Source organism: Pleurodeles waltl, chromosome 12 (assembly GCF_031143425.1).
Source record: "Pleurodeles waltl isolate 20211129_DDA chromosome 12, aPleWal1.hap1.20221129, whole genome shotgun sequence".
Taxonomy (NCBI): domain Eukaryota; kingdom Metazoa; phylum Chordata; class Amphibia; order Caudata; family Salamandridae; genus Pleurodeles; species Pleurodeles waltl.
In genome coordinates, this window is record NC_090451.1 from 688,019,144 (window position 1) to 688,045,359 (window position 26,216).

Consider the following 26,216-nt stretch of genomic DNA (forward strand, 5'->3'; position numbering starts at 1 on the left):
TACATGAATGATAAACATGGATGCGAAGAGCTTGCTCATGATAGGAGAAATTAAGTTTGAGGGACATCAAACTCTGAAAGAAGAAAGGACATCTGTATCAAAACAAAACTGACTATCCGTCCTGTTCTGAGACTCCTACCAATCAGAAATGCACTCCCAAACAGGGTAAAGGAAAAAGCGGATTAATATATTCTTCAATACTTACGAGCCCCAAAGCTGCGAAAATGTCTCTTGACTCATAGGAAGCGAATCCATGGCGGCTTCAGATTCGACCATGCCAGGTTGAGGTGGGGGTCCAGCTGAGCCACAGATGCAACCAGCAGTGGTGTCAGCAGTGCTGGAAGTAAAGGGAGGAGGGCAGGGTTTGAGCGAAAGAGAGCAATGGAAATAAGAAAGAAGCATGCAGCACCACATATGGGACTATACCATCACAAAAGAAGACTGAGAGTTCAAAGATATACAATACCCACATCACCTTAAAATGTAAAAATAAACTTATAACAACATATTGTGAAGTTGTTTAGTGTACACTATATATGCCCATGCTAGGAAACAGAAAAGGCGTTGAAATCACATAAAAATCAACAGTTTAGAATCCTTTTCCAAATGTATACGTAATGAAGGACTGGAGGCTGGGATTTTATGCTGTACACTGAACTGTTCCTTATGAGATAATCTGGAGGTACTGTAAGCAGTGTGCATGGGTCGATTCCAGGGCTAGTGACTGTAAGATAACCTACATCAGTGTGGCTGTAAACGCTTGTTAATATGCAGGTGAAAAGTGGAGCATGAACTGCCTGAGAGGGCATGTCTGTGATGGCTTTGGCACACTAAGGTTTTAGAGGATCGGAAGGTGGAAAGCTTGGAAAGAAGGGTGTGTGTGAAGGAATCCTTCAGGAAGTCAAAATCAGCCTGACTAAACAACAGAAATGTGGTGGGCAATTGAGCGAAAAGGCTTTAGAGGTCAGAATGACACATCAGTAGGCAGACTGACGTGCTTCTCTGCTCCTAGCTCATATCTGTATTGCAGGAGTGCACTGAAGATCAAAAAAAACCATCTGGAACCGGGGCTCACTAAACTCAGTTCACATTTTGCTACCGTCCACCACAGCATATACACATCAGGGACAACAAGTCATCCTACTTCACTTCATTTGCTTTTGTGCACTTTGGTGGAATTTAACAAGTGACAGGTACCTATCTGCCAAAAAAAAAAAAAAGAAAGAAAAACTCTACTTCAATGCTAAGCCCAATGTGGTACTCCAGCGATGCTTTATTTCCTTTCTTCTTTCTTTAAGACAATATTCTCCGTTTAGCTAGTTCTTCCAGCTACAGTCTTTGTGGCATTACGACTGGAGGTTTATTTCCTGTGATGTAACATTACAGGTTACTTTATCTAGGTGCCCTACTTTTTAGGATGTCCTGTACTATTATAAATGTGGAGAGTGTGTGGCAACCAAGCTTCAGGAACATGTCTCTTTTACCTCCTACTTTTCATTGTTCATATAATATATATCATATACACACACACACACACAACCATGCACATCAATGGGCCTGTAACAGCCAGGCCCGTTGGCTTTGCCAATACTTGTTATGTAACTAGAAGTCGCGACATTTGCAGTATTCAGAACTGCACCACACTGGCGTGATTGCGTTAACAAAAACCTCTTTACAAACAGACATACACATCCTACAAAAAAAAAGTATTACATATCTACTAAGAACCTCCAATGTTGCGGTGGTTCCGCAGCCGCGCATTGCTCGCCGCAAAGCGCTTCCACGACTCGTCAGGGGCAGTGAGCGCTATATAAATAGTGTTTACAATGTGATTCCAGTGACAGCAGCATCCTGCTTGCTTAGACCGGCACGGTGCCTTACGCCAAGACCGTCGCTATAGCACCCCCTATAAAATTTGAAGTACTGACCTCGTTTCAGCATATCAGTAAATATTACGTTCTACACCATAAAATGAGTGAGCGTTACAGTTTGAAAAACAGCAGCCTCGGGGCCCGCACACACTGTGCAAACACGGACGCCATGTTTGAACGTCAACATGGAGACCAGCGAAGGAGACCTACACGTTGCCATGGCGACCAAAAAGGCGCGAAAGTGTCACGTGATGAAAGGTGGGTGGGGTTCCCCAAAGCCACCCAGTTTACTTCCAACAAGACGGAAGCCGCAACGGCGCATTTTTTGTGCTGCGCATGCGCGGCGTTCTACCAACCACGAGCGGGGCATCATTAGAACGGAAGCATGGCCCCGAGCCCAGCGCAGGCCGAGGACCAAAACAACAACAATGGCCTGTCAGCGGGCACCGCCCCCTCCAGGACCTGCTAATGATGATGATACTGTAACAACAAAAATAGAAACATCGATCACCTGGTGGGTGGGATTGAGGGGACGCAGCTAGGAGGAGAGGGTGACACTGGGGCAGATGGTTTTGTCGGGGGGGGGGGGGGGGGTTGAGACAAGAGATGGGGGGGGGGGGGGTTGAGACAAGAGATGGCTGGGGGGGGGGGGGGTGTTGAGACAAGAGATGGCTGGGGGGGGGGGGGTGTTGAGACAAGAGATGGCTGGGGGGGGGTTGAGACAAGAGATGGCTGGGGGGGGTTGAGACAAGAGATGGCTGGGGGGGGGTTGAGACAAGAGATGGCTGGGGGGGGGTTGAGACAAGAGATGGCTGGGGGGGGGTTGAGACAAGAGATGGCTGGGGGGGGGTTGAGACAAGAGATGGCTGGGGGGGGGTTGAGACAAGAGATGGCTGGGGGGGGGTTGAGACAAGAGATGGCTGGGGGGGGTTTGAGACAAGAGATGGCTGGGGGGGGGTTGAGACAAGAGATGGCTGGGGGGGGGTTGAGACAAGAGATGGCTGGGGGGGGGTTAAAACAAGAGATGGCTGGGGGGGGGTTGAGACAAGAGATGGCTGAGGGGGGGTTGAGACAAGAGATGGCTGAGGTGGGGTTGAGACAAGAGATGGCTGAGGTGGGGTTGAGACAAGAGATGGCTGAGGGGGGGTTGAGACAAGAGATGGCTGAGGGGGGGTTGAGACAAGAGATGGCTGAGGGGGGGTTGAGACAAGAGATGGCTGAGGGGGGGTTGAGACAAGAGATGGCTGGGGGGGGTTGAGACAAGAGATGGCTGGGGGGGGGTTGAGACAAGAGATGGCTGGGGGGAGGTGAGACAAGAGATGGCTGGGGGGGAGGTGAGACAAGAGATGGCTGGGGGGGAGGTGAGACAAGAGATGGCTGGGGGGGAGGTGAGACAAGAGATGGCTGGGGGGGAGGTGAGACAAGAGATGGCTGGGGGGGAGGTGAGACAAGAGATGGCTGGGGGGGAGGTGAGACAAGAGATGGCTGGGGGGGAGGTGAGACAAGAGATGGCTGGGGGGGAGGTGAGACAAGAGATGGCTGGGGGGGAGGTGAGACAAGAGATGGCTGGGGGGGAGGTGAGACAAGAGATGGCTGGGGGGGAGGTGAGACAAGAGATGGCTGGGGGGGAGGTGAGACAAGAGATGGCTGGGGGGGAGGTGAGACAAGAGATGGCTGGGGGGGGTGAGACAAGAGATGGCTGGGGGGGGTGAGACAAGAGATGGCTGGGGGGGTGAGACAAGAGATGGCTGGGGGGGGTGAGACAAGAGATGGCTGGGGGGGGTGAGACAAGAGATGGCTGGGGGGGTGAGACAAGAGATGGCTGGGGGGGTGAGACAAGAGATGGCTGGGGGGGTGAGACAAGAGATGGCTGGGGGGGGGTGAGACAAGAGATGGCTGGGGGGGTTGAGACAAGAGATGGCTGGGGGGGTTGAGACAAGAGATGGCTGGGGGGGTTGAGACAAGAGATGGCTGGGGGGGGTTGAGACAAGAGATGGATGGGGGGGTTTGAGACAAGAGATGGCTGGGGAGGGGTTTGAGACAAGAGATGGCTGGGGAGGGGTTTGAGACAAGAGATGGCTGGGGAGGGGTTTGAGACAAGAGATGGCTGGGGAGGGGTTTGAGACAAGAGATGGCTGGGGAGGGGTTTGAGACAAGAGATGGCTGGGGAGGGGTTTGAGACAAGAGATGGCTGGGGAGGGGTTTGAGACAAGAGATGGCTGGGGAGGGGTTTGAGACAAGAGATGGCTGGGGGGAGGGTAGTGGAGGAGGTGATTTAGGGAGCAGGAGGAGATGGTTTGCAGGATGAGGCCAGCCAAACCCGGGCGACCTAGGAAGAGCTCTATTCTAGGCAGAGCATGTTTTTATGTTTTGGGACGGGGACTAATCCACAACAATGAAGGCGTGGGTAGTAGCAGAGTCGCAGATCTGCTGGAGAGGGCGTGGGTGCCAGTGTGCTGAAAGACAGGGGTACACCACAGAGCGGACGGCAACAAGTGCTGGGAAAGTAGAGGATGGGGGTATTTGTGGGCGCACAGGGCGGTGTCGCTGCTTTTCAGGTTGTAGATTTCAATCAAGGGGCCTCAGCAGGTCTCTGATGACAAGAAAGTCATTCTAAAGGACAATAACGGAAGCTTGAAAAGCGAGTGACTCTCACAGGGCTGGAAGACTGTATTGGTTTGGGGGGCGGGGGTTCTGGCACAAATCTCGATAGTTGTTTGCATGAGAAATTGAGGCAGAAGCGTGAGTCATTCATTTGCCTGCTCCAAGCCGAGGCAATAAGATGAGTCATTGCATGCACTCCCCTCTCTCTTTCAACCCGCCATACCTCTGCCTGCCCGGCGCCGTGTCAGCCTCCGCTTCTGAGCCCCCAGCTTGCTGGTTTTCTGCAGCAGCGTTCACCATGCGTTGGGGAATCCCCGGCTCGGTGTACCGCCCTCGCGGCGTCACGTGACCCAGCCGCCATATTTAATGAGGGCAGGGCCTGGCACTGACAGTCACCGACTCCCACGGGGGTCTCGTTACACTTGTCTCCCTCCTTAGATCAGGGTCTTGTCGCGCCACTGATGTAGCACATCGCTGTGTAAATGGTCGCAGTTAATGATTATATGTAATAACTATTAGGCTTGTTTTGCCCTTGACCTAGATGGCTGACGGGAGAGGAAACAGCGTAGACAGCGAAAAGAGACAAACATCCAGCCCTTCATCAAACAGAGTAGAAAGACTACATTTTACCCTTTGGTTAGAAGAAAGGTGACTCCAAATCACACAGCTGGAGGGAGGATGGACTTTTACAATGTTTAAATCACTACACGCAAGACACAATAAAACATATTTCCAACGTGAATACGTTGGCTTTGTTTGCTTTAATTTGTATTCACAGTAAATATTTTGATTCTGTTTTGGTTTAGATTTCTAAGTGTTTTAGAAAGCTACAGCAATGGTTCTCAACCTTTTGACTTCTGAGAACCACCATGTTATCCTTACTAGTAGTCGGGGACCCTCACTGAATCCTTATTGAAATCCAGGGACCACCCCAGGGAGTCATTACTGAAAGCTGCAGACCTAATTTGTTAATATTGTATTATTTTCTAAGCCGGAGGCTTTGCAGACCCCCAGGACTCCCCGGACCACAGGTTTGGAACCACTGCTTTAAAGTATTCGTGTTCTTCTAGATTGTCTTTTAGTTCTGTTAATATAACAGAGGGAAGAATAGCCACCTACCTATTAGCTTTTTAAAAAATTGCATTGTATGATCATAGTTGTTATCGGTTCATCTGAGTCAGGCCAAAACATCTAAGGTACCACAATACAATGCTTTTAATACCATCTTTAAAGCTTCTAGAAAGCAGTTCATTAAAGTTGCAGAAGTTACAGTGGGAAATTGGCAAGTGTTAAATGAGAAGATCGATAGCAGCAGTAATATGTGACGGAGGGAGAATTTGTAAGTTCTCCAATAACATAATTTGAAGCAGTTCACCCAAATATAGGTATTCGTTAAAACCACAAATTTCTTGTCACAGACTTCAGGTTTTACTAGTGGAGGGTAAGGCACACATTTAAAAGTTTGAGGTCCCTTTAAGAATGATCATACACAGCATAAAATAAAGTATAGCGTGCACCACAACACGAGTGACTCAAGTGGCTCAATTACTGCTAGTCATGCATGTGGTGCATGTCACATACCATGGCACATGCATGTGTCTGTTCCAGTGTTCACTGCTGAATACACTGATTAATACCCTTCAAACCCACATAGTTAGTTAAATGCTTACATAGTGCTGACAGCTACGCACTTGGGGTTTCCTGGCACTTGCAGCCACAGGTAGATGTAGCTGGCTTAGATGTTTCAAAACAGCCATGTCTTTAATAGTCTGTGCAAAGCTCGCAGCGATGTGCAGGATCTCAATTATTTTTGCAAAGTGATCCAAAGCTTTGGGCCTGTAAATCAAAAAGTACGACCTCCCATGTGAGTGAGCTTAATCGTAGAGACAATGCACTAGGAGAGGTTGCTACAATACAGGTGGCAAGAAGGTTGATACAATTACACAGAGCCTTGAAATGGACTGGTTTTTCCACCTCTAGCTAGAAAGTTAGGAGTTACAGAGGCATGCTTTGGTAGTAAAAAAATCAGCCTTACAGCTGCATTCCGCACCGCCTGCAGGCATCTTGTGGAGGCTTTGTCACTGCCAGGTACAAGATGCTACCATAGCCCAGGCAAGATTGAATAAGTCCGTGGATTATAGTTCTTTGGGCAGATGTAGGAAGCATCCAGATGAATTTCCAGAGCCATTTCATAGTGGCAAAGAAAGCTCCAGATACCTTTGCCACCTGTGGCTTCATGGAGAGCTTATTATCAATTAAGAAGCTTAAGTTCTTGACTTTAAAAGTGGGAATCAGAGCCTCCTCAGCACTGCTGGGCATTGCTGAGGCCCCTAGAGGCTCGGATTTGTTCCCAAGGATCAGCACCTCCGTTTTATCACCATTCATTTTTAGCAAATTGTTATTCATCCAGGAGGCTACTTTAAACAGACAAGAGGTCCGGGATACAGAGCTGTGGTCATGAGTGGATGATAGTGATAGGATGATTTGCATATCATGGGAGTAAGAGAATAAAGTAAGATCACAGTGCTCTACCACCTCGGCCAAAGGGCACACCTAGATGTTAAAAAGTGCTGGACCTAAAGCTGATCCCTGAGGAACTCCAGAAGCCACTGCGTGACACATGGTCAAAACTTCCCCAGAGGAAACTTGAAAGGTACAGCCCCTCAGGAAGGAAGATAACCAAACCAAGGCTTTCCCTGAATCCCCAGTTGGATAAGTCTCCCATGAGTATGTAGACACAGTATCAAAGGTGGCGCTGAGAGCTGCCTAAGATGTTTTGTGGCTCCTAAAAGTGCGGACACTGTACTGTTTCTTGATCTGAACCTTGATTGGGAGTAGAGTAACAGATTTTGGGACTCCACAAAGGCAGAGAGTTGTCTACAGACATGTTTTCCCAAAATTGTAGACATGTAGTGCTCCAATCCCTGCTCAGACTTCTGTATATCAAAATAACTGGCAATGAGGTAAGTCTCAGACCTACCACGTGCATAAACCCATGGCCAGCATAACCTCTGTGAAGACGTGAGCATCAGTTCCGTGCCTAACTGGTTGTGCTCTGGAGGAGGAAGTTGGTGCAGCAAGCATCAGACCCAGTGAGGCGGGCCACTTCTAGATGCATTCTTCCCCCTTTTAGCCCACAACACTCTGTCTTCGATTAACCTGAGCGGTATTGTGAGGGCAATAAGAGTGACTGATGATGATATCAAAATGTTCAGTGTACAGGACTATGTACACGTGGCACTTCATAAGATCTTCCTCGTGGCTGCGAGCAAGGATTGGATGGGCAGGAAAAAGTGATTTTAGGTTTGCAGTGACCATACAAAATAACCTGAAATCAGTTTTGTGACGGACCTTATCTGGCAGGGAGTTCCAATGTACAGGGGTCACTACTGAAAAGCTCCAGCCTCCCGATCTGCATTTACAGAACTTTGGTACCATAAGTCAATCTCAAATTCCATGTAGGAAGATATTTCTCAATATTTTCAGCCACACATTTAGGAGTTATCCTATTCATACTTTTGGACACTGTGCAGCACAATTTGAACTGTGTATGTTCCTTAACTGGTAACCAGTGGAGGTGAGTTTCTTTAATAGTGGCATGGTTTGGGAATATCTAGGAAGAAGAAATACAAGTTTTACAGCCTCATTTTGGATAATTTGTAACTTATGTGGAATTATATTAGGCAAACCAAAATAAGACAAATTATTATAGTTGAGTCTAGAGGTGATGGTTGCCATTACTATCAATTTCTGTGCCTCAACAGATAATAGTGGTGCAGTTGCCTGCACAATTTTAAGTAGAATAGAGCACTTAGATGCAGTAGAATCTATTTGAGAAGTAATGTAAGATTTCCATAAATCACAGTGCCTAGGCTCTTTGCACAGGTTGTAGGAATCAGTAGGGAAAAGTTCACTCGCCAGTATAGATGGTTCCATATACTAGTTTTATTCTTCAGTAAGACTATCTCCATCTTGTCCACATTGAGTTTTTAGTTGATTGACACCCATCCAATCAGCAATAAATCTCATTGTGTTTTGAAATTTTACATATGATACGGAGGTACAATCTAGATGAGCTAACAGCTGCTAACCATCTGCATGGTTATATATTCTACAACCTATAGGTATCAGCTCCCCTGTCAGAGGCTTGCTAAACAAGTCAAACAGATGCAGAGATAGAAATGACCCTTGGGGAACCTCACGTTCTAACCTAATTTCTTCAGCTGAGAATTATCCTAATTTTACTGCCCGCTTACGCTTGGTATACCCTAATTTTACTGCCCGCTTACGCTTGGTATTCAGCAAATGACCTTGTAGGAGTCATTTTTTGAGTAACAGTCCCAGCAGATTATTTATTACTGTGGAAAGTTCTTTTAAGATGACTGACAGGCAAGGATCCTTCAGTGCGCCAGATCTCACTTTAAATATTAATTTGCTCAGTTGATCTTTATCAGTTCCAGAGAAGCAAGTACTGAGTTCCTTCTTAAACTCAGCTAGACTGAAATGTAGTGATAATACCAATAAACTCTAGTTTATCTATGAAAACTATATTTAGGTGATCACATAAGTGCTGATTACACCTCACCTTAGCTGTGATCTTTTTGGGGGACCAACTTATTAAATGTTATGTTATGATGGGTACAAGATAATAGTAACACATTTTTCTATGACGCATTAGAACACGGAAATGTAGAGAGTCCCATTGAAGGCAGTGGGGTAGGGCGGGCCTATAACTGCTGGTATAAGCTGTCTGTTCTAACATTCCAATGTTTGTCTTTTTGTTTCTCCCTTTTTAATTGAGAACATTCTACCCTCACTGCATGGAATGTTTTAATAGCCTTACATCCCTTATGCCTCGGGCTATACCTGTTGTTGAGGGCCCTCACCCTTGCCATAGACCCTTTCCTGTGACTTGACAGTGAGCTATAATGTAATAGTAAGAAGTGTTTGACCTCACATAAGGCAGGGGTTGATGGTGCGCTTGTGTGTTGCAACCATACCTGGTGAATTTCTGGGCCTTTTCAGTTTGTGTGTTTACAAGTTCCCAAAGTTAAGTGTCTCCAATACCCCTCCACTGGAAAGCAGCAAGCGTTCCAGAGAAATTAGTTAGTGGTACCTTAGTTAGGGCATCTACAGCTACCCTAAATAAGGAAATATTGAAATATTTCTCTGGAGTTCTTGCTTCTTTTGTTTTGAAACGCATCATTTTAGCTTCAAGGAGAAGAGCATTCTGGGATATAAACCCAACTACACACCCTCATTCCTAAAGGCATTTCTAGAATCTAAAACTCAACCAGACATCTTCAAACAAAAGGGCCTCTGGTGTCTAAAACCCAACGAGTAATCCTCAAAAGGACATTCTGGATATGCCAAATGTTTCCAGAACATCTCTGTCTTTTGCTTATGGTAGTAAGACATAATCAAAAGAGCATGTACTGTGGCACATAATGAAATATACATGAAACAATACACTGAACGCTTTAGTTTTGCATCTGAACAAATCTAAAAGGATGTGTCCTGTCCTGAAGTGCAGTAGCATCAAAAATGAGAAAAAAAATCATAGAAGTGAAGTTTATCCAAATAGGAAATTAAATACAAACCATTAACACAAGCGTGTCTTGACCTCGTTATAAAATAGTTGGGGCTGAATAGGAGATGAGAGATATGGTGCCAGTGACACTCCAAACTCGTTTTTAATTTATTTTTTGTAATTATTTTTGAAGAAGGCCATCTGTAATTCTGTGTCACTAAAAGTAGTAAAATGTAATGTTTGAGTTAAAGATTTATTTACCAACGTTTCTTTTCACATAAAGTACACTATGCCCAAAGTCGCAGGGGTGTCTCCTCCATTAGGGCGGAGGAGCATCGCCCCTCCCGCCAGCAGTGGCAGCTTCAAAATATTTATCAGAAAAAGGTAAAAGGAGCGGGGTCACGGGGGTTACAAGCAGTGAGGGGGAGCGCACAGCACTCCTCCTCACTGCGTATGTATGTTTGGCCCACCATCTCGGGCCAGCCAAACACACTTGCACAGTAGGCTCTCTCTAGCCCAGCAATATGGTTGCCGGGCTGGAGAGAGCCTGCAAAGCCTCCCAGTCTGCCTGGGAGCGCCCTGGCTAGGTGCTCCCAGCCAATCCTGACACTGCTCTGAGCAGCGTCATGATTGGCCTCAGGGCAGGCTGGGAGCCTGTGCCTGCAGCGAGGAGATGGAGGAGCGGTTAGGCGCACAGCATTAAGGTAAGTGTTTTTTAAATTATTTTTAATTTTATTTTAATTTCCCCCCCCCGCCCACTCCCCTGTGCGCCACCCCGTCCCTTCTGCAAAGAAGCACCTATTTTCTCAATCAGATGTCATTGTAAGCCTGTAAATAAGCAAGAGGAGGTCATTGAAGGACTGCACTTAGAAAAATGTTATAGTCCACAGATATGGATCTTTAAGTATTGATTTAGCAATGTTCTACAGCAGGGCCCCACCTTAGAAGAATAAGCGTGCTTTACAAGGCACCAGAAAACGTTAAAAACATTTAGGAAAAGCAAAATAAATCGGCAGAGACATTAGTGTTTCAAGACATAAAATATGTATTTTTAGTAGTTTCTTAAAAATACCGAAACTAACTGTATGTTAACAATTAATTCAGGCAGCTTCCTTATGACCTGGCCAAAGGGTTTTAGAGTTTGTATTATGCTTGGAAGGATGTGAAAGTTGTTAACAAATATACTGCCTCGGTTACCTCATAGGCAAACCTCAAGCCAGTACATGTACCGACTGTACTGGCTTGAGGTCTGTTCGTATAAACCCTTCAGATGGCGCGTACATGAACTGGTAAAGATCTTCAGTACATGCACTGAACCACACTCCAACCGAGCACACACCTAACCACACTCCAACCGAGCACACACACATCACCACACTCCAACTGAGCACACAACTAATCACAAAGCAACCAAGCACACACCTAACCACACTCCAACCGAGCACACACACCTCACCACACTCCAACCGAGCACACACACCTCACCACACTCCAACTGAGCACACAACTAATCACACTGCAACCAAGCACACACCTCACCACACTCCAACCGAGCACACACACCTCACCACACTCCAACCGAGCACACAACTAATCACACTGCAACCAAGCACACACCTAACCACTCTCCAACCGAGCACACAGCTAACCACACTCCAACCGAGCACACACCTAACCACTCTCCAACCGAGCACACAGCTAACCACACTCCAACCGAGCTCACACCTATCCACACTTCAACCGAGGACACACCTAACCACACTCCAACCGAGCACACACCTAACCACTCTCCAACAGAGCACACAGCTAACCACACTCTAACCGAGCACACACCTATCCATACTTCAACCGAGGACACACCTAACCACAGTCTAACCGAGCACACACCTATCCACACTTCAACGGAGCACACACCTAACCACACTCCAGCCAAGCACACACCTAACCACACTCCAACCAAGCAGACACCTAACCAAAATCCAGCCATGCACACACTTAACCACACTCTAGCCAAGCATACACCTAACCACACTCCAACCGAGCACACACAAAACCACACTCCAGCCAAGCACAAACATAAGCACACTCCAACCGAGCACCCATCTAACCACACTCCAGCCAAGCACACACCTAACCACACTACAGCTGATCACACACCCTGCCACACTCCAGCCGAGCACCCACGTAACCACATTCCAACCGAGCACACACCTAACCACACTCTAGCCAAGCACACGCCTAGCCACACTCCAGCCGAGCACACACCTAACCACACTTCAGCAAAACACAAACTGAACCACACTCCTAACCACACTCCAGCCGAGCACACACCCTGCCACACTCCAGCCGAGCACACACTTAACCACACTCCAACCAAGAATATACACGAAATATTAACAGAACCCACACTAGTCATGGTCCCAGTTAAACAGGCGAACACCACAATGGCCTTTCTTGCAACATAGGACACTTTGGGTCCCAACTGATTTGCTCTCAAGCAGAAAAAGTCTGGTCTCCATCGCCCCATCGTTCCTCTAAGCAAGTGTTTCTCTTTGATGGTAGGTTCACTCTGTCGTAGGGGGTCAACTATAAGCTTCTCTGGGACCAGGACATTCTATACACAAGGGATAAGTAAAATGGTGTGGAATACTGCAATGTGTGACGATGCCACCCAACACTTTCCATCCACCCACGGAGCCATACATAAGACAGTTTAACAAAGTAAACCAGTGCAAATAATTAAAAAATAGTACAGTAGTATATGGTCCAATACTCAGTACCTATGTTTGATAAACAATTAAATGCATCGAAAAATGCTAACAGAGAAAACACACAAATGTAGAAATGTAAATACGAAGGAGCAAAGCAGCATTAAAGGGTGGGTGTAGAAAGGAAGTTGGTCACAGTGCAGTGTTTGCTTTTTGCAAATCAACAAGCCTCTCACTGTATGGTGCAAGTGGTGTACAAAGTCCCATATAGCAAAGGAACAGGCTGAAATGATGTGCAGACCTCCAGCCTTATTTATATTATAGGGTGGGAAGCAGTTTTCATCCTTGCAACCCAATGTGAACCCTGGGATGCAAGCCTCAGCAGTCCTCCATCCCAGCATTCACATTTGTAAAATCAAAATGTTTTTTTTTTTAAATCGCAGCCTCAATTCCTTGGACCAATCTATGCTCCCACCCCACCCTCCATTGAAGGCAAACGGATTCACTAGAGGGAGCTTCGCCTCATGGACTGCTTTCACTTTTAGCATCCAATACCACCTCCTTTGAGGAGACAGATTCTTTAGAAGAAGGGCCCACAGCCCTTTCAAGCCACTTCCACCTTCCCATTTCACAGGCATTTCCATCACACAATGTGCCTTTTCCAGACATACAGCCTGTGATTTGGCCCTAGTTATACAATACATTGACAACATCTATAATCACATTCTGTAGCATTAGCGTGAGGAGCATTGCTAATCACACAAAGCATTGTCAATGGGACAGTTCGTACAGACAACATCTGCCTATTGACAGCAAACATTAAAAAATAAACATTGCAGTTTATTTTGACAACATTGCAAACATTTGAAAATCCAAGGCTCCTTTTGAAAAGGTTTTCTATTAGAAGATCGAGATTTTAATATCGACCTGCCAAAATGCTGACTACTGCAATATTGTAAAAGTAAGTATAAATATTATATTCTTAACTATATATATATATTTATATATATAAAGCAGTAGCGTATCCTTGCACAATAAAAGGCTCAAGTAATCAAGGCCACTGCTGAAACCCGTTGGGGGGAGGAATCTGTCGATAGTAAAGAGTATTTTGGAACTTTCCAAAGGTGTCTATACCTTTTCCTTTTATTGTGCAAGGATACGCTACTGTTATATTTGGACTTCCCCGTTCAATGGTCGGACCGCCACTGGGGATGCTTCAGTATTCCGGGACTTGTGTATTTTGATATCTGTATATATATATATATATATGTATATCAATAAAATTACCTAGTGGCAGTCACGACTATGCAGTTAAGGTTAGGACCATGTTTTCATAGAAAAAGCATTTTTTGACTTGCCTATATCTTTAACACTGTGTGATGAATCATCACACATTTTTCACAAAAAATGTGTGCCGGTGATTCTTATTGTGCATGGGAAGTTTCGGGGTGATCCGTCAAGCAGAGGCCGAGGAAAAGGGGGGTCCATAAACATGCGTTTCCCATGTTAATTCCCATAGTTTTGGACACGACTACAGCCCAAACTGCTGGACGAAATGTCACCACATTTGGCAAAAAGGCAGCTATGGGTGTGCAGATTATGCTTTCACTTATTTTGTATAAATCCATTCAGTAGTTTTTTAGATATTGAAGGGAAAATAAATTGGACTATCGAGGGCCGCAGATCCTCCTCAATGACCTGGTGCACAATAAGAGCTCGTGCAATGAGCTACAGAGATCTTATTGGCTGCCAACACTTCAAACTAGGAAGCATGAGCAGCCATTTTGGTACTCTGCTTCAGCCAAGTCCCAGAAAAAAGTTAGAGAAAAAAAAGGGGGTCCAGGGAACGCACACCCTTACACCTTAGCTCTGCTGCTGGGATCCCGGACATAGCTGTTTGCTCTGACTTGGCAGGAGCTTTCACAGCCAACTTTAGGGCCGTGCACAGTGTAAGGTTGGGAGGTTATAGGGGGTTAACCACCGGGCCATTGATAATATAAATGAGATATTTGCAGTAATATTTTTGACAAAAAAAATGTGCATGTCAGGGGTGCGAGTTATAGATACCTTAGGGCTCGAGTTATAGATACCTTAGGGCTCGAGTTATAGTTACTAGAAAGAACTCTAACTGTACGTGCTGAATTTCTATGGTATTGTACGAGCAAATTCAGAACCTATCTATAACGTCCTGTAACCTTTGGTTTTTTTCAGTGAAAAAAAATAAAATATATATATATATATATATATATATATATACACACACACACACAATTATTTATATATATATATATACATACATATATATATGTGTATATATAAATATATATGGATGCATTCAGCATTGGATGTGTATAATGTCTTTATTGAAAGTATATTTAAAAATGGCGGCTGTAAAGAAATGGCTCCCTGTTGCAGTTACCCCCCACTTTTTGCCTGATACTGATGCTGACTTGACTGAGAAGAGTGCTGGGACCCTGCTAACCAGGCCCCAGCACCAGTGTTCCTTCACCTAAAATGTACCATTGTATCCACAATTGGCACACCCTGGCATTCAGATAAGTCCCTTGTAACTGGTACTTCTAGTACCAAGGGCCCTGATGCCAAGGAAGGTCTCTAAGGGCTGCAGCATGTCTTATGCCACCCTAGAGACCCCTCACTCAGCACAGACCCACTGCTTACAAGCCTGTGTGTGCTAGTGAGAACAAAATGAGTAAGTCGACATGGCACTCCCCTCAGGGTGCCATGCCAGCCTCTCACTGCCTATGCAGTATAGGTAAGACACCCCTCTAGCAGGCCTTACAGCCCTAAGGCAGGGTGCACTATACCATAGGTGAGGGTACCAGTGCATGAGCATGGTACCCCTACAGTGTCTAAACAAAACCTTAGACATTGTAAGTGCAGGGTAGCCATAAGAGTATATGGTCTGGGAGTCTGTCAAACACGAACTCCACAGCACCATAATGGCTACACTGAAAACTGGGAAGTTTGGTATCAAACTTCTCAGCACAATAAATGCACACTGATGCCAGTGTACATTTTATTGTAAAATACACCACAGAGGGCACCTTAGAGGTGCCCCCTGAAACTTAACCAACTATCTGTGTAGGCTGACTGGTTCCAGCAGCCTGCCACACTAGAGACATGTTGCTGGCCCCATGGGGAGAGTGCCTTTGTCACTCTGAGGCCAGTAACAAAGCCTGCACTGGGTGGAGATGCTAACACCTCCCCCAGGCAGGAGCTGTGACACCTGGCGGTGAGCCTCAAAGGCTCACCCCTTTGTCACAGCCCAGCAGGGCACTCCAGCTTAGTGGAGTTGCCCGCCCCCTCCGGCCACGGCCCCCACTTTTGGCGGCAAGGCTGGAGGGAACAAAGAAAGCAACAAGGAGGAGTCACTGGCCAGTCAGGACAGCCCCTAAGGTGTCCTGAGCTGAGGTGACTCTAACTTTTAGAAATCCTCCATCTTGCAGATGGAGGATTCCCCCAATAGGGTTAGGATTGTGACCCCCTCCCCTTGGGAGGAGGCACAAAGAGGGTGTACCCACCCTCAGGGCTAGTAGCCATTGGCTACTAACCCCCCAGACCTAAACACGCCCTTAAATTTAGTATTTAAGGGCTACCCTGAACCCTAGAAAATTAGATTCCTGCAACTACAAGAAGAAGGACTGCCCAGCTGAAAACCCCTGCAGCGGAAGACCAGAAGACGACAACTGCCTTGGCTCCAGAAACTCACCGGCCTGTCTCCTGCCTTCCAAAGATCCTGCTCCAGCGACGCCTTCCAAAGGGACCAGCGACCTCGACATCCTCTGAGGACTGCCCCTGCTTCGAAAAGACAAGAAACTCCCGAGGACAGCGGACCTGCTCCAAGAAAAGCTGCAACTTTGTTTCCAGCAACTTTAAAGAACCCTGCAAGCTCCCCGCAAGAAGCGTGAGACTTGCAACACTGCACCCGGCGACCCCGACTCGGCTGGTGGCGATCCAACCCCTCAGGAGGGACCCCAGGACTACTCTGATACTGTGAGTACCAAAACCTGTCCCCCCTGAGCCCCCACAGCGCCGCCTGCAGAGGGAATCCCGAGGCTTCCCCTGACCGCGACTCTTTGAACCTAAAGTCCCGACGCCTGGGAGAGACCCTGCACCCGCAGCCCCCAGGACCTGAAGGACCGAACTTTCACTGGAGAAGTGACCCCCAGGAGTCCCTCTCCCTTGCCCAAGTGGAGGTTTCCCCGAGGAACCCCCCCCTTGCCTGCCTGCAGCGCTGAAGAGATCCCGAGATCTCTCATAGACTAACATTGCGAACCCGACGCTTGTTTCTACACTGCACCCGGCCGCCCCCGCGCCGCTGAGGGTGAAATTTCTGTGTGGACCTGTGTCCCCCCCGGTGCCCTACAAAACCCCCCTGGTCTGCCCTCCGAAGACGCGGGTACTTACCTGCAAGCAGACCGGAACCGGGGCACCCCCTTCTCTCCATTCTAGCCTATGCGTTTTGGGCACCACTTTGAACTCTGCACCTGACCGGCCCTGAGCTGCTGGTGTGGTGACTTTGGGGTTGCTCTGAACCCCCAACGGTGGGCTATCTTGGACCAAGAACTGAACCCTGTAAGTGTCCTACTTACCTGGTAAAACTAACAAAAACTTACCTCCCCCAGGAACTGTGAAAATTGCACTAAGTGTCCACTTTTAAAACAGCTATTTGTGAATAACTTGAAAAGTATACATGCAATTTTTATGATTTGAAGTTCCTAAAGTACTTACCTGCAATACCTTTCGAATGAGCTATTACATGTAGAATTTGAACCTGTGGTTCTTAAAATAAACTAAGAAAAGATATTTTTCTATATAAAAACCTATTGGCTGGATTTGTCTCTGAGTGTGTGTACCTCATTTATTGTCTATGTGTATGTACAACAAATGCTTAACACTACTCCTTGGATAAGCCTACTGCTCGACCACACTACCACAAAATAGAGCATTAGTATTATCTCTTTTTACCACTATTTTACCTCTAAGGGGAACCCTTGGACTCTGTGCATGCTATTCCTTACTTTGAAATAGCACATACAGAGCCAACTTCCTACATTGGTGGATCAGCGGTGGGGTACAAGACTTTGCATTTGCTGGACTACTCAGCCAATACCTGATCACACGACAAATTCCAAAATTGTCATTAGAAATTGATTTTTGCAATTTGAAAAGTTGTCTAAATTCTTAAAAGACCTGCTAGGGCCTTGTGTTAGATCCTGTTTAGCATTTCTTTTAGAGTTTAAAAGTTTGTAAAAGTTTGAATTAGATTCTAGAACCAGTTGTAGATTCTTAAAAAGTATTCCAACTTTTAGAAGCAAAATGTCTAGCACAGATGTGACTGTGGTGGAACTCGACACCACACCTTACCTCCATCTTAAGATGAGGGAGCTAAGGTCACTCTGTAAAATAAAGAAAATAACAATGGGCCCCAAACCTACCAAAATACAGCTCCAGGAGCTTTTGGCAGAGTTTGAAAAGGCCAACCCCTCTGAGGGTAGCAACTCAGAGGAAGAGGATAGTGACTTGGAGGAAAATTCCCCCCTACCAGTCCTATCTAGGGAGAACAGGGTCCCTCAAACCCTGACTCCAAAAATAATAGTCAGAGATGCTGGTTCCCTCACAGGAGAGACCAACACCTCTGAAATCACTGAGGATAACTCCAGTGAAGATGACCCCCTGTTAGCCAGGATGGTCAAAAGATTGGCTTTGGAAAAGCAGCTCCTAGCCATAGAAAGGGAAAGAAAAGAGATGGGCCTAGGTCCCATCGATGGTGGCAGCAACTTAAATAGGGTCAGAGATTCTCCTGACATCCTAAAAATCCCCAAAGGGATTGTAACAAAATATGAAGATGGTGATGACATCACCAAATGGTTCACAGCTTTTGAGAGGGCTTGTGTAACCAGAAAAGTAAACAGATCTCACTGGGGTGCTCTCCTTTGGGAAATGTTCACTGGAAAGTGTAGGGATAGACTCCTCACACTCTCTGGAAAAGATGCAGAATCTTATGACCTCATGAAGGGTACCCTGATTGAGGGCTTTGGATTCTCCACTGAGGAGTATAGAATTAGATTCAGGGGGGCTCAAAAATCCTCGAGCCAGACCTGGGTTGATTTTGTAGACTACTCAGTAAAAACACTAGATGGTTGGTTAACTGGAAATGAAGTGTGTGACTATGTTGGGCTTTATAATTTGTTTATGAAAGAACACATTTTAAGTAACTGCTTCAATGAAAAGTTGCATCAGTATCTGGTAGACCTAGGTCCAATTTCTCCCCAAGAATTGGGAAAGAAGGCAGACCACTGGGTCAAGACTAGGGTAACCAAAACTTCCACTGGGGGTGACCAAAAGAAAGGGGTTACAAAAACTCCCCAGGAGAAAGTGGGTGACACTAGAAACAAAGAAAAAGAGTCCTCTGTAGGCCCCCAAAAACCAGAACAGGTGGGTGGGCCCCAAGACACAACCCAAAACAAAGGTGGGTACCAGGGTAAGAACTGGGATGCCACTAAGGCATGGTGCCACAACTGTAAACAGTCTGGGCACCACACCAAGGACACTTCTTGTCCCAAAAACAAACCCCAGAACAAAATTCCAGGGGTAACCAGTGTAGCCATGGGAGATGACTCCTCAGATGAGGAGGTCTTCATAGCCTTCAACTGGAAACAGGGCCCAACAGGTGAGTTGGAGATTCCAGAGGGAAGTAGACACTTCCACCACCTACTGGTGAATGGAATCCCAACCACTGCCCTGAGAGACACTTGTGCCAGTCACACTATTGTGCATGACAGGCTGGTGCTCTCAAACCAGTACATCCCAGGTGAGACTGCCAGGGTAAGAGTTAGCCTAGACAGGGTCACTAAGAGGCCTGTGGCTTTAGTACCCATAGAAGTGGGTGGCACTCTTAGCTGGAGAAGGGTAGTAGTCAGTACAGACCTCCCCCTTGATTGTCTCCTTGGAAATGACTACCCAGAGGTTAGTCAGAGCCCAAGAGAGGAACTGGTCCAGTGCCAGTCCTCTCCCAAGGATTCTGGAAGTCCTGCCTCTGCAGTAAATGCAAGCAGGCCCCAGAAGAAGAAGAAAAGAAAACAGAGTAGGAAGGGTGGACAACCTTTAGCCAAGGTTACAGCAAGCCAAGGAGATTCTGCTCCAGTAGGGGAGAACTCCAAAAATGGCCCTGATAAAGTCCAACCTGACCCACAAGAAGTCCTGGCTAGTCAGGCAACTGTTAAACCTGAGTGGGTGGCTCCTCAGCTAACAGAAGAAAGAGTGGAAGAAGGGTGTTTACTACAAGATGTGGTAACCCCCCACTCTAATACAGCAGACAGGCAACCTGAACCCAAAGAGGCCTGTAACTTAGCCCCTTCCCTTTTAGGTGAAGAGCTAAAGGTGTGGTTCTGGGCACTGACAACTGTCAGTGGCCTCTGCTGGGTGTTAGCCTTTATGGCTGCACTATCCTTAGCATGGTGGTCTGACCCCATGCCAAATAGCAAGTTAGGCCCCCTGACCCTATTGGTCATGGTGGGGTTACTCCAGCTCTGGGTAACCTCTCTGGGTAAGCTAGGGGTAACCCTGGCCAAGATAAGGTTAGCAGAGGTGGATACCTCTAAGACCAAAATAGAAAGAATGGGTGGAGACATTGAAGAGGCAGACAAGAGGCAATTCAGACTAGGTCCTATCACTGTGGAAGTAGGTCAGTTCCCCAAAGGGAATGACCTGAACAGAAGGATGTAAGGCAGAGTAGGCCCTGCAACTAACCAGCCTATTTCTCCTACTCTTCCTCGCCTGACAGACTAGGAAGACTCTCCCAGCTTGGGCTGAGTCTCCTGGCCTGTGGGCTGGGGGGGGCTTGTGTAAAGAAATGGCTCCCTGTTGCAGTTACCCCCCACTTTTTGCCTGATACTGATGCTGACTTGACTGAGAAGAGTGCTGGGACCCTGCTAACCAGGCCCCAGCACCAGTGTTCCTTCACCTAAAATGTACCATTGTATCCACAATTGGCACACCCTGGCATTCAGATAAGTCCCTTGTAACTGGTACTTCTAGTACCAAGGGCCCTGATGCCAAGGAAGGTCTCTAAGGGCTGCAGCATGTCTTATGCCACCCTAGAGACCCCTCACTCAGCACAGACCCACTGCTTACAAGCCTGTGTGTGCTAGTGAGAACAAAATGAGTAAGTCGACATGGCACTCCCCTCAGGGTGCCATGCCAGCCTCTCACTGCCTATGCAGTATAGGTAAGACACCCCTCTAGCAGGCCTTACAGCCCTAAGGCAGGGTGCACTATACCATAGGTGAGGGTACCAGTGCATGAGCATGGTACCCCTACAGTGTCTAAACAAAACCTTAGACATTGTAAGTGCAGGGTAGCCATAAGAGTATATGGTCTGGGAGTCTGTCAAACACGAACTCCACAGCACCATAATGGCTACACTGAAAACTGGGAAGTTTGGTATCAAACTTCTCAGCACAATAAATGCACACTGATGCCAGTGTACATTTTATTGTAAAATACACCACAGAGGGCACCTTAGAGGTGCCCCCTGAAACTTAACCAACTATCTGTGTAGGCTGACTGGTTCCAGCAGCCTGCCACACTAGAGACATGTTGCTGGCCCCATGGGGAGAGTGCCTTTGTCACTCTGAGGCCAGTAACAAAGCCTGCACTGGGTGGAGATGCTAACACCTCCCCCAGGCAGGAGCTGTGACACCTGGCGGTGAGCCTCAAAGGCTCACCCCTTTGTCACAGCCCAGCAGGGCACTCCAGCTTAGTGGAGTTGCCCGCCCCCTCCGGCCACGGCCCCCACTTTTGGCGGCAAGGCTGGAGGGAACAAAGAAAGCAACAAGGAGGAGTCACTGGCCAGTCAGGACAGCCCCTAAGGTGTCCTGAGCTGAGGTGACTCTAACTTTTAGAAATCCTCCATCTTGCAGATGGAGGATTCCCCCAATAGGGTTAGGATTGTGACCCCCTCCCCTTGGGAGGAGGCACAAAGAGGGTGTACCCACCCTCAGGGCTAGTAGCCATTGGCTACTAACCCCCCAGACCTAAACACGCCCTTAAATTTAGTATTTAAGGGCTACCCTGAACCCTAGAAAATTAGATTCCTGCAACTACAAGAAGAAGGACTGCCCAGCTGAAAACCCCTGCAGCGGAAGACCAGAAGACGACAACTGCCTTGGCTCCAGAAACTCACCGGCCTGTCTCCTGCCTTCCAAAGATCCTGCTCCAGCGACGCCTTCCAAAGGGACCAGCGACCTCGACATCCTCTGAGGACTGCCCCTGCTTCGAAAAGACAAGAAACTCCCGAGGACAGCGGACCTGCTCCAAGAAAAGCTGCAACTTTGTTTCCAGCAACTTTAAAGAACCCTGCAAGCTCCCCGCAAGAAGCGTGAGACTTGCAACACTGCACCCGGCGACCCCGACTCGGCTGGTGGCGATCCAACCCCTCAGGAGGGACCCCAGGACTACTCTGATACTGTGAGTACCAAAACCTGTCCCCCCTGAGCCCCCACAGCGCCGCCTGCAGAGGGAATCCCGAGGCTTCCCCTGACCGCGACTCTTTGAACCTAAAGTCCCGACGCCTGGGAGAGACCCTGCACCCGCAGCCCCCAGGACCTGAAGGACCGAACTTTCACTGGAGAAGTGACCCCCAGGAGTCCCTCTCCCTTGCCCAAGTGGAGGTTTCCCCGAGGAACCCCCCCCTTGCCTGCCTGCAGCGCTGAAGAGATCCCGAGATCTCTCATAGACTAACATTGCGAACCCGACGCTTGTTTCTACACTGCACCCGGCCGCCCCCGCGCCGCTGAGGGTGAAATTTCTGTGTGGACCTGTGTCCCCCCCGGTGCCCTACAAAACCCCCCTGGTCTGCCCTCCGAAGACGCGGGTACTTACCTGCAAGCAGACCGGAACCGGGGCACCCCCTTCTCTCCATTCTAGCCTATGCGTTTTGGGCACCACTTTGAACTCTGCACCTGACCGGCCCTGAGCTGCTGGTGTGGTGACTTTGGGGTTGCTCTGAACCCCCAACGGTGGGCTATCTTGGACCAAGAACTGAACCCTGTAAGTGTCCTACTTACCTGGTAAAACTAACAAAAACTTACCTCCCCCAGGAACTGTGAAAATTGCACTAAGTGTCCACTTTTAAAACAGCTATTTGTGAATAACTTGAAAAGTATACATGCAATTTTTATGATTTGAAGTTCCTAAAGTACTTACCTGCAATACCTTTCGAATGAGCTATTACATGTAGAATTTGAACCTGTGGTTCTTAAAATAAACTAAGAAAAGATATTTTTCTATATAAAAACCTATTGGCTGGATTTGTCTCTGAGTGTGTGTACCTCATTTATTGTCTATGTGTATGTACAACAAATGCTTAACACTACTCCTTGGATAAGCCTACTGCTCGACCACACTACCACAAAATAGAGCATTAGTATTATCTCTTTTTACCACTATTTTACCTCTAAGGGGAACCCTTGGACTCTGTGCATGCTATTCCTTACTTTGAAATAGCACATACAGAGCCAACTTCCTACAGCGGCTGATACATGTGCATTGGAACAAATCAGTTTCTTGTTTGGGTCTGTGAAGGTATGTAAACAGAGTTAGGAATAGCAAGTCTATACTTATTTACAACAGTATAGTGGCAGTCTACATTTTGGCCACAATGTTCTGACATACAACCACTGAAAGTAGTGAAACTGGCATGTGAAACTGAGCATTGCTCTTGTAAGGTACAGAAATGCACATGTCAGTGTGAAAGTAAATAAATGCACTAGTTCCAATTATTCAACTTCAAAGGACACAACAGTCATACTGTGCCATCAGATTTAAAATCTCGGTTGCACTGAGAAGGGGTGTAATGTGTGCTGTCTAGTGCCATTAGAAGATATTTTCAACGCAAGTCATTTTTTGGCACATACCAGTTCAGTGAAGTGAAGGGAGAAAGCCTATAGGGTGTAAAGCAGTGACGTGATGCCCAGGGATATTAGAATGACACTGCAGGTCTCATAAAAATGCACACATCTAGACCTCTAGGTTTATAAATACATCTGGAATAGCTTTATCAGTTTTTTGGAATTCTCAAAGAATTCCAGGGGCAGCACTGGGAAATTTTGAGTGTTCTTGCCACTTTCTCAGTTACACCAATTTATAAATTTGGTGTGTAATTACGCGTATGAAAAAACGTTATCAACATTGAATTTGCACTTGTAAACTTTTTATTTTCTTAGCGGGGAAAATATTTCTCACAGTGGAAAATCCTCTTCCCTACACCTTTACCAATTTTTTTAGTAGCTTTGTGCTTATTCCCATCCGGGACATGGGTTTAGTTCTGCCCTTAACAGGAGTAAATTTCCGACTGTTTCCAGGGTAAAGAGGTGCTAAGAAAACGTTTGTGAATACTCATAAGTGTTTGGATGTGCTAAAAACACTCAAAGATATTCCTGCCTTGGAACGCTAATTCCACGTCTATTGGAGCAAATTTGCTGCCAGGTAATATTACACCATCTTAGTGACTGTAGTATAATTTTACAGGACAGTAAATTGATTAATGGGAGTGAATTCACATTTTGTAAGTACAAAACGTAAATTTAATGTGTAAATCAACCCAATTGCACATGTAAGTTGTACAGTTACACAGTCAAATGGCGTTGTTGTACATGTCTGATAAGTGCACATACAAACCTTCTAGATTTGCACCAGCAAGGTAAATTCCAGGAAGTTACTGACGCATCAAAGAAATCTGACTTACTAACCTAGATGTGGCCATGGACCTGGTGCCCTAAAAAATCATCTTAAAGCTTGTACAAATAGGAAAATTAAATTAACATGAAAATCACACTTTAGAGACAGAGAAGACAATGTAATTTCATAAATGGTAGCCGTGAACCACCTGAGGTAAAAGAAGCATGTGTTGCAAGCTGCTCTCAGAGGTCAGAGTTTCAATGTCTGTGATGTGATTACTGGTTAGCATATTTAGAGACCTCACAGGAAATGACAAGGGGGGCTAGGTCTGTAACAACATCACAGGAAGTGATGTGGCCGATCTTTTATCCTCATGCCACCACAATCAATCAATCAATCAGAGTTTGTAAAGCACAACTACTCACCTGTTAGGGTCTCAAGGCGCTGGACATTGGTTGCATTAGGTGTATAAAAAAATTACCTCAAAAGTTGCTCAAAAGAGATACACTTTACAAGTCCTTGGAACACGCAGACTTTACCTTACTAACAGTGTAAAATGACCCCCTATCTCTCTGAAATTAATCTCACACCACCCCCAGATTTTTATGACGGGATTTTAAAAAACACATAATCTCATACATGAATATAATTTAATGTCTCAGATGTGAGAATGTTACCTCTGGCCTCTGTGAAAGGGGGCTGTATCTGAACTATAACAACTTTGGCACCGGAAGTAAAACTACCATGAGCTAGATGTAAAATTACTGAATGCACCTGAAATAAAATAACAAAATATTTGGGTTAATGTCGCTAGTGTTTGCTTGGGCTCATTCAAGTCTCAACCTAACAAATTATTTTACAGTGTTCCAAAGGGGGCCACTTTTCCTGCTTCTTCAATAACTATGTAGAGCCCTTATGCTCATCCCTGGCTAGAGCTTAAGCTTCGGTTCCTACGTCAACGTGATACAGATTGCTGTGAATCTAGGTGGTGCGACTGACCAATAGTAGAGCTTCTGCGTCCATCTTCTGAACCCTGAAATGTCGAGCAACCAGAGCTGGTCTCCAGATCCCGCACTTAAAAAAAGAGAAACCCTCCTATTCAGGACCAAGAGCCACATAATTTAATGGTCCTTAACTCAAATTTTCAAGAAGTTTCTCAAGCATGAAAAAGTAAATAATCTCAGTGTTTAGCTGGTTTAGTTTCTATTTAGCAGCTCCCAAGTAGGATGTGTGACAAAATGCATCTCTGTGAGATAGTGAGACAAACTGAAACTAACACTTTTTGCAAGCTCTGTTGAGAGGTCACAGTACATGACAATCCATATAGAACCCATCCCTGGAAACCTAAAACCAGCAGATAAAAGAAATTATACCTACATGTATCTGGTATTTGGACAGCAAGAATCAAGCTGAAAGGCAGCGGGAAGCTGTACAGGTTCAAAGACACAATCGACACGTGATTTGAGAGGCAGCTTGATAGTAGAGTTTGACTACATCACGTAGTGTTGTTTGAAGAGGTCAATGTAGTGGGGTTAACATGTTCTCTTCCACAACGTGCTATCTATTGAGGTCTTTGTGTTCTGTTTCCCATCTTGTTTTTGGAATTCTCTAAAGGTGTTCTGTGTGATGCATTAAGTGTTCTCTGGAGTGTGTTGTTTTAAGCCCCAGCAGGTGGCGAGGAACTGGGGTGCAGTTTGGAGGTCTGGCACCTTCCACCGAGGATGTTTAGGAATAAAAGAGTTGTTGCAGCTAATGACTCTTGCATTTTCACAACAGCGAGTCTTCAACTCTTTCCAAAAT

At 46.4% G+C, this 26,216-nt stretch overlaps 1 protein-coding gene across 3 annotated transcripts in view; it reads right to left on the minus strand.

The window, feature by feature from the left end:
* The window catches only part of TP53 (tumor protein p53), a 58,625-nt gene that overhangs the window by 24,964 nt on the left and 7,445 nt on the right, over nt 1-26,216 (minus strand). The window contains exons 1-2 of one of the 3 annotated variants that reach the window (XM_069218741.1): nt 4,699-4,835; nt 206-337 (exon numbers count right to left, since the gene is read on the minus strand). In XM_069218741.1, coding sequence (XP_069074842.1) covers nt 206-337; nt 4,699-4,775 — 209 coding nt within the window. In that variant the 5' untranslated portion in view covers nt 4,776-4,835. Of the gene's footprint in view, nt 1-205; nt 338-1,928; nt 2,077-4,698; nt 4,836-26,216 lie in introns of those variants that run through there. The other 2 variants (XM_069218742.1, XM_069218743.1) reach the window with 2 other exon arrangements.